Source organism: Thalassophryne amazonica, chromosome 10, assembly GCF_902500255.1.
Source record: "Thalassophryne amazonica chromosome 10, fThaAma1.1, whole genome shotgun sequence".
NCBI lineage: Eukaryota > Metazoa > Chordata > Actinopteri > Batrachoidiformes > Batrachoididae > Thalassophryne > Thalassophryne amazonica.
Window position 1 is genome coordinate 60,151,864 of NC_047112.1, and position 9,296 is coordinate 60,161,159.

At 40.6% G+C, this 9,296-nt stretch overlaps 1 protein-coding gene across 2 annotated transcripts in view; it reads left to right on the forward strand.

The window, feature by feature from the left end:
- Nucleotides 1-9,296, forward strand: part of dazap1 (DAZ associated protein 1) — a 101,624-nt gene that overhangs the window by 28,097 nt on the left and 64,231 nt on the right. For both annotated transcript variants that reach the window (XM_034180081.1, XM_034180080.1), the window contains exon 7: nucleotides 7,825-7,907. In XM_034180081.1, coding sequence (XP_034035972.1) covers nucleotides 7,825-7,907 — 83 coding nt within the window. The remainder of the gene's footprint in view (nucleotides 1-7,824; nucleotides 7,908-9,296) is intronic.

Consider the following 9,296-nt stretch of genomic DNA (forward strand, 5'->3'; position numbering starts at 1 on the left):
CCTTCTCTGTGATTGAGCAATGGAATAGCTGCATGTGAAGTCTTTATTCCTAAAATCTTGTCTAATGTTGACGGAATCCTCAAAATTTTCCCGACAGCAGTGAAAATATGAAGGCAATCATTAGTTGTGTACCAATAGGCAAGGGTCAACATGTCATTTCATACAATATTTACATTTTAAAATTTATTTCCTAGATATATAATTTTATATCTTATCCAGTTCAACGCCATGTTCAACCTTACAAACAAATTCCTTCCTTATTAAAACTTAAAAATTACTTCATAATTAAAATTTATTGATTGTTACTGTGTGATTTTAAATACTTTTCTTTAATTTTGCTGGCGGTATCCCCACTTGAACTTTTACACTTTCTGTCAGAATTATTGTCACCCCTGATTTTTAAGTGCAGAATTAAAAGCTTTAGAAGTCTATGTAAATAAACCAATTTTGAATAATCAGAGTGCCTTATTATTCCATTAAAGACCCCCCTCCCGATTTGGTTCGGCACATTGCACAGTTGTGTATTCCTAAGAGAACAGGGTAAAATGAAAATAAAATAGTCCTACCTCATTACAGTTTGAACCAAACTGGTATTTTGTCCATATTCCCACTCGTATTGGCATCATTTTACGTATCTTGTGCATTGTCAAGACATACTTCAGAAATTTTCCCACCTTGTTATCCATCAGTTCTTTCAGGTGCTGAGCAACATAAGTGGATCATCAGCTTGATATGTTATGTCATTCCACAGACTTCAAATATCATCCATTTGAGGCTATGTAGTTCTGATTTCCATGTTGCTTATACTATTGCGGTGCCTCATATTTCAGATTCTTCCCTGTCATGCGGATGCCTGCCGTTCTTCGTTTGTGGAACCATTTTATCAGCTCCTCTTCAGTGTCCTGATAATTTTCTTTCCTCCCCCACCAGACAGCGGGTTTGCTGTTTTTGCCAGGGTTACAAACTTATCTTTGTTCTTACACCACTCCTGGATGCATTTCCTAACAACTAGGAAAATCAGAGCAGCATTGTGCTTCCCCTTCTCTTACGCTTCTTTCACAACTTTTAGCTTGAACACTGCTGAGTAGCAATGTTTTGGGTCCCAAAAGACCAGGATTGGGAAACATTGATCTAAGAAATTACCTTGCCTCAAATCTATACTTGTCTCAAACATGCCCTCTGGCAAACTGTAGCTGAAGTGTTTATAAATTATTCTCTGATCCATTCCACTGTGAAGCTGTGACCGGTGAAGAAACAGGAAAAAAAAAGCTTTATATCTAGTTTCTTGAATCGCATCCACAGAAGTCAACTCCTTCACAGTTGTCAAGGTTGTCTTGACTGTTGTCCCTCTTGCGTGGTTTCTCAGTTTTTGTTAACTGCCTACTCCAAACAATTACCAGTGAATACCATACTGTTTATTTCTTCATGATTGATGCAAATAAAATGCAAGACCTTCATTTATTCATCCATTTTCTGACCTCAGTCCTGCTAAGAGTCATGGGGACTGGAGCCTATCCCAGCGGTCATTGGGTGAAAGGCAGGGTTCACCCTGGACAGGCTGCCTGGCTATCACAGGGTCGAAACGCATAGACAAACTCATTGACACTCTCACTCACACCTACGGCCAATTTTGTAGTGTCTAATTAACCTATCCTGCATCTTTGGAAGTAAGAGGAAGCTGGAGTACCTGGAATAAACCCATTTAAAGACAGGGTGAACATGCAAACTCCACACAGAAATGACCCGGTTGGATTCAAACCTGGGACCTTCTCACTGTGAGGCATCCAGGACAGTCAGTTCACATTCATGTGTTCATCCTCTGACCGATCTCAAGAAAACTGGCTGTAACAGTGTGGATTTAACTGTAAATGTGTCAAAGGGAGTCAATAACTGTCGTGTATATTTTTTTGTCTATATTTTTTTTCTGACTTGTTTTTGTTCACGATTTCAAATTTTGTGCTTAAAAATTTGGGGTTCCAATAATTCTGACCACAACAGTAATGTTTCTGATCAAGGACAGACATACATTTTCACCAAACTTTATTCCAGTAAAATTTCATGGCTCCATCCCGTTTTGGTGGGTCCTTCTTAAAATGCAGTGGTGCATCTTCCAGACCACACACAATCTTCTGAGCAAGTTTCATGAATATTTATTATTGCTATTTATTTTATTTGCAATAAAACTCAGCCACATGGGTGCAGCCAGTACATTCTGAGTGTCGGTCCCAAGCCCGGATAAATGAGGGTTGTGTCAGGAAGGGCATCCAGCGTAAAACAAGCCAACCCAACTATGCAGACTCAGAATCGAATTCCCATACCGGATCGGTCGCGGCCCGGGTTAATAACGTCCGCCACCGGTGCTATTGCCCAACAGGGTGCCGGTGGAAATTGGGCTACTGCTGGGCGAAGACGACGAAGAAGAGGAGGAAAACGTTGCCACGAACAGTGGGAGAAGAAGAAAACTAGAAGGGTGGAAATGAGAGTGGGGACTTTGAATGTTGGTAGTATGACTGGTAAAGGGAGAGAGCTGGCTGATATGATGGAGAGGAGAAAGGTAGACATATTGTGTGTGCAAGAGACCAAGTGGAAGGGAAGTAAGAGCAGGAGCATCGGCGGTGGGTACAAGTTGTTGTACCATGGTGAGGACAGGAAGAGAAATGGTGTTGGGGTCATTTTTAAGGAAGAATATGTTAAAAGTGTGTTGGAGGTTAAGCGAGTGTCTGACAGGGTGATGAGTGTGAAGTTGGAAATTGAAGGGGTGATGATGAATATCATCAGTGCATATGCCCCACAGGTAGGTTGTGAGATGAAGGAGAAAGAAGATTTCTGGAGTGTATTAGATGAGGTGGTGGAGAGTGTGCCCAAGCATGAAAGAGTGGTGATAGGAGCAGACTTCAATGGGCATGTTGGTGAAGGGAACAGAGGTGATGAGGACGTAATGGGTAGATATGGTATCAAGGATAGGAATGGGGAAGGACAGATGGGAGTTGAGCACAGGGTAACATATAAGAGTGGAGGAAGGTGCACACAGGTGGACTACATTCTTTATAGGAGATGCAAGCTAAAAGAAATCAGACTGTAAGGTGGTAGCAGGAGAGTGTGTCACTAGACAGCATAGGATGGTTGTTTGTAGGATGACTTTAGAGGTAAAGAAGAAGAGTGAGAGCTCAACAAAGGATCAGATGGTGGAAGCTGAAGGAGGAAGACTGTTGTGTGAAATTTAGCGAGCAGGTGAGAGAAGCACTAGTTGGAGGGGAAGCAATTTTGGATAACTGGAAAAGTACTGCAGATGTGGTGAGGGAGGCAGCTAGGGCAGTACTGGGTATGACATCTGGACAGTGGAAGGAAGACAAGGAGACTTGGTGGTGGAATGAAGAGGTCCAGGAAAGCATAATCAATCAATCAATCAATTTTTTTTATATAGCGCCAAATCACAACAAACAGTTGCCCCAAGGCGCTCCATATTGCAAGGCAAGGCCATACAATAATTATGTAAAACCCCAACGGTCAAAACGACCCCCTGTGAGCAAGCACTTGGCTACAGTGGGAAGGAAAAACTCCCTTTTAACAGGAAGAAACCTCCAGCAGAACCAGGCTCAGGGAGGGGCAGTCTTCTGCTGGGACTGGTTGGGGCTGAGGGAGAGAACCAGGAAAAAGACATGCTGTGGAGGGGAGCAGAGATCGATCACTAATGATTAAATGCAGAGTGGTGCATACAGAGCAAAAAGAAAAAGAAACAGTGCATCATGGGAACCCCCCAGCAGTCTACGTCTATAGCAGCATAACTAAGGGATGGTTCAGGGTCACCTGATCCAGCCCTAACTATAAGCTTTAGCAAAAAGGAAAGTTTTAAGCCTAATCTTAAAAGTAGAGAGGGTGTCTGTCTCCCTGATCTGAATTGGGAGCTGGTTCCACAGGAGAGGAGCCTGAAAGCTGAAGGCTCTGCCTCCCATTCTACTCTTACAAACCCTAGGAACTACAAGTAAGCCTGCAGTCTGAGAGCGAAGCGCTCTATTGGGGTAATATGGTACTACGAGGTCCCTAAGATAAGATGGGACCTGATTATTCAAAACCTTATAAGTAAGAAGAAGAATTTTAAATTCTATTCTAGAATTAACAGGAAGCCAATGAAGAGAGGCCAATATGGGTGAGATATGCTCTCTCCTTCTAGTCCCCGTCAGTACTCTAGCTGCAGCATTTTGAATTAACTGAAGGCTTTTTAGGGAACTTTTAGGACAACCTGATAATAATGAATTACAATAGTCCAGCCTAGAGGAAATAAATGCATGAATTAGTTTTTCAGCATCACTCTGAGACAAGACCTTTCTGATTTTAGAGATATTGCGTAAATGCAAAAAAGCAGTCCTACATATTTGTTTAATATGCACTTTGAATGACATATCCTGATCAAAAATGACTCCAAGATTTCTCACAGTATTACTAGAGGTCAGGGTAATGCCATCCAGAGTAAGGATCTGGTTAGACACCATGTTTCTAAGATTTGTGGGGCCAAGTACAATAACTTCAGTTTTATCTGAGTTTAAAAGCAGGAAATTAGAGGTCATCCATGTCTTTATGTCTGTAAGACAATCCTGCAGTTTAGCTAATTGGTGTGTGTCCTCTGGCTTCATGGATAGATAAAGCTGGGTAAGGAGAAAGAGGTTGGCGAAAAAGTTTTGGGATAGTCGGAGAGATGAAGAAAGTAGACAGGAGTACAAGGAGATGCGGCGTAAGGCGAGAAGAGAAGTGGCAAAAGCAAAGGAAAAGGCATATTGCGAGCTGTACAAGAAGTTGAATAGTAAGGAAGGAGAAAAGGACATGTACCGATTGACCAGACAAAGGGACAGAGCTGGAAAGATGTGCAGCAGGTTAGGGTGGTAAAAGATGCACATGGTAATGTGCTGACAAGTGAGTGTGTGCTGAGAAGGTGGAGGGAATATTTTGAAGAGTTGATGAATAAAGAAAATGAGCGAGAGAAAAGGCTGGATGATGTGGTGAGAGTAAATCAGGAAGTAAAAGAGATTAGCAAGGAAGAAGTGAAGAAGAAGAGGGCTGCTATGAAGAGTGGAAAGGCAGTTGGTCCAGATGACATTCCAATGGAGGCATGGAAATGTCTAGGAGAGATGGCAGTAGAGTTTCTAACCAGATTGTTTAATAAAACCTTGGAAAGTGAGAGGATGCCTGAGGAGTGGAGACGAAGTGTGCTGGTTCCTATTTTCAAGAACAAGGGTGATGTGCAGAGCTGCAGTAACTACAGAGGCATAAAGCTGATCAGCCACAGCATGAAGTTATGGGAAAGAGTAGTAGAAGCTAGGCTTAGAAAACAGGTGATCTGTGAGCAGCAATATGGTTTCATGCCGAGAAAGAGCGCTACAGATGCAATGTTTGCTCTGAGAATACTGTTGGAAAAGTACAGAGGAGGACAGAAAGAGTTACATTGTGTGTTTGTGGACTTAGAAAAAGCTTATGATAGGGTGCCAAGAGAAGAGTTGTGGCATTGTATGAGGAAGTCTGGAGTGGCAGAGAAGTATGTTAGGGTAGTGCAGGACATGTACAAGAATAGTGTGACAGCGGTGAGATGCGCAGTCGGAATGACACTCATTCAAGGTGGAGGTGGGATTACACCAAGGATCAGCTCTGAGTCCTTTCTTGTTTGCAGTGGTGATGGACAGGCTGACAGATGAGATCAGACAGGAGTCCCCATGGACTATGATGTTTGCAGATGACATTGTGATCTGTAGTGAGAGTAGAGAGCAAGTTGAGTCTAGTCTGGAGAAATGGAGATATGCTTTGGAGAGAAGGGGAATGAAAGTCAGTAGAAGCAAGACTGAGTACATGTGTGTGTGAATGAGAGGGAGCCCAGTGGAATAGTGCAGTTACAAGGAGTAGAAGTGGTGAAAGTAGATGAGTTTAAATATTTGGGGTCAACTGTTCAAAGTAATGGAGAGTGCAGACAGGGTGGAGTGGGTGGAGAAAGGTGGCAGGAGTGATTTGTGACCGAAGAATATCAGCAAGAGTGAAGGGGAAAGTTTACAAAACAGTAGTGAGACCAGCTATGTTGTATGGTTTAAAGACAGTGGCACTAACAAAAAGACAGGAGGCAGAGCTGGAGGTGGCAGAGCTGAAGATGTTGAGATTCTCTTTGGGAGTGACAAGAATGGACAAGATTAGGAATGAACATATCAGAGGGACAGCTCAGGTGGGACGGTTTAGAGACAAAGTCAGAGAGGCGAGATTGAGATGGTTTGGACATGTGCAGAGGAGGGACCCAGGGTATAAGGGAGAAGGATGTTGAGGATGGAGCCACCAGGCAGGAGGAGAAGAGGGAGACCAAAGAGGAGGTTCATGGATGTGCTGAGAGAGGACATGCAGGTGGTTGGTGTGACAGAGGAAGATACAGAGGACAGGGTGAGATGGAAACGATTGATCTGCTGTGGCGACCCCTAACGGGAACAGCCGAAAGACAGAGAAGAAGATTTTATTTGCAATCAAATCAAATAAAAGTTTTGAATTCCTTTGCTCTACCAAATGTTCCCCCACATCCTCTCCAAATGAAAAAAATGTCATGAAAGTCTGACAAATTATAATGGCATAAGCTTCTGGTTGAAGGTGTTAATTGGCAAATTATCCATTTTCTGTATATCTAGCTTGTGGAATAGCTTCATTTCAGCAAATCATTTTTTGATCATAGTGTATCAGTTTTTGTAAAAGTACTCAGGTTTTTGCAAATTTTTAACTTTTCAGTTTTTATATCACAGATAAAGATATTTTAAACTCCGAAATATGTCAGTTTGGTTTTAATTTTAGATGAGGAAACGGGTCATTGAAAGGATATTATTAGCGATAGTTCATGAGGCGTGGGAATACTTTGCATGCTACTTGAGGTTTCAAAAATATCAGTGGTCTCATAGGATGTTTAATTGGAATCAGGTTAGGTCCCCAAGTAGAGAGGTGTGTACAGGCCAATTTTGCCACAGTGGAATGTTAATCTAATTGAAAGTGGATCACTGCAATTCTTTGCAGACTTTTAACTATCTGAAAAACTAGTTCTGTGAGAAATAGTTAGATGAGCTTATCTTCTGGATCCTGTATTTTAAACAGTTGTGCTGAAACATGAGACCAAAGCACTTTTCCTTACACAAAACCTCAAACCAGCATTTCTTTGTTTTGGGGAATCATTTATGGCCTATATCATTGTGATATTGTTGTCAAAAATACTTTGTCACTGTTAGGCTTATCCTTGCTGACTCAAATGTAAAATACTGATTTTGGGAAAGCTTGGAAATAGCTTTTAGACATATTACAGTTTGTGTTTTTCCCATATTTTTGTGATGCATTAACAATGCTGCGAGTGTATGTGCTCAACAGCAATATACCAGGGGGACAGATCAAGGTGGGGTTTGGATGAAATGGCATCAAGTAAAAATAATGCAATATTTAATCAATTGGCCAAATTATATTGTGAGCAGAACAAAAATGTCACTGCAGCTGTGTTTTGTTTGAGGTTTGACCAGATTTAACTGACCTCTTTAAGATATGACATTTGTCATTAATACATATTTGTTAATTTTTATTTTTTAGGCAGATCTGTATTGTTATTGTCACAAAATATTTTTCTACACAGTAAAGAGAAAAGTTTTCTTCAATTCCCCAGGCTTTAGTCTTGGATTTGTGTTGTTCTGCAAGCCTGCAACGTCATCCGAACCCCAGGAGCCTCTTGCTCAGCCTTGACGGATCCTCACTCTGCTGAAGCCCAATACTGTTCTTCATCTTGTGTTGTCACAACCCCTCTACTACCTTGATTCACTCTTGGTCGTTGGCTAGGTTTTGGATTTATTACTTTCGAGGCCGAACAATCAGTGGACCAGGCTGTCAACATGCATTTTCACGACATCATGGGCAAAAAAGTGTGTAGTTGTAGTTTTATTTTCTCCTTAAGATCAAACAGAGGCTTGGGTGACGACGTGAGAATTAGGTCATGATGCTCTCTTAGTACTTGTTATAGTACTTGTTAAAATTTTCTGTGGCTTGGCATCAAATTATGCTTCAGTCACTGGACCCTCATGCAACACCAATCCATCCATTAACATCTGCATATTATACATTCTTGGTTCATTAATCTCTTTTCACAGTATTTGCTGTCTTTAATTTTTCAGTCATTTTAGGTAGACTGCAGGAATGCTGATGCAGTTTACTGTTTGTCGCCCAAGGCTTTGTTTAAAATGACCACTCCTTTAGGATGTCTTAAGCATATTACATTGAACTTGCATTATTAAAGTTACATGACACCTCAGATTTTCATATTTGGAGGAGGTTCGCCAGTGAATCTAAAAAAATCTTGAAACACAAAATGTCACTATGTCAAAATCTCTTAAAGGATTGGTCAAAACACTCCTGTTTCTTTTGCTTTCTGATAAATTGTTGGCAGGTCACTTACATGTCAACATTTTCTTTTTTCCTTTTTAAAAAGTTTAAAAGCTCAGTGACCTCATTTGTAGAATCTCCATACTGTGTCTGTCAGCTCTCCGAATCCCAAATAGCATATTTCTCTTGAGTGCTGCATAGGAGATAAGGGTCACACAGTAATAGCGTTTACTTTAAACCTGTGAGTATAATAAATGAGCATGGGTTTCCTGAGTAAAAACAAAATTTGATTTATTTATATGGTGACCTTAAAGTGGCATATGTGAGTAATACAGTACACAAGAGTGACATTAAGTATATTGGCAACTGGTAAGAAAACTCCCTCAGCAATTTTTGATGAATGGAAGAACAATTACCAAAAAAAAACTTAGTTTATTTTCTTAAATAAACTTAAGTAAACTTCAGGTTTCTTTCCCCAAGTACTTTTTAGCATACTTGTAAGTGTGCTAATTCAATACTATTTGGGTTTAAGTTTTCCCACTTTTTAGTTAATAAAAGTATACTTGTAAGTACACTGAATAAAAAAGTAATAAAGTTTGGCTACACAACTAGTTTTGCTTTTTGCAGTATAATACGTGCTACTGCAGTTATATACCTGTAGCTATTTATTAGTTTATGAAAGTGTGTTATACCCCAGGGACTTAAATAATGTTCTCGTCTAATCGAGATTTGATCCAAGGACCCTGTGGTTATAAGCTGACCTTTGTAACCCCTATTGCATGATTTGTGTTACCTGACGATCCTTGCTTCGTATACAGTGGGAAATAATTATTTGATCCACTGTCAATTTTGCAGGTTTTCCCATCTACAAAGAATGGAGAGGTCTGTATTTTTTTTTATTGTAGGTACACTTCAACTGTGAGAGACAGAAT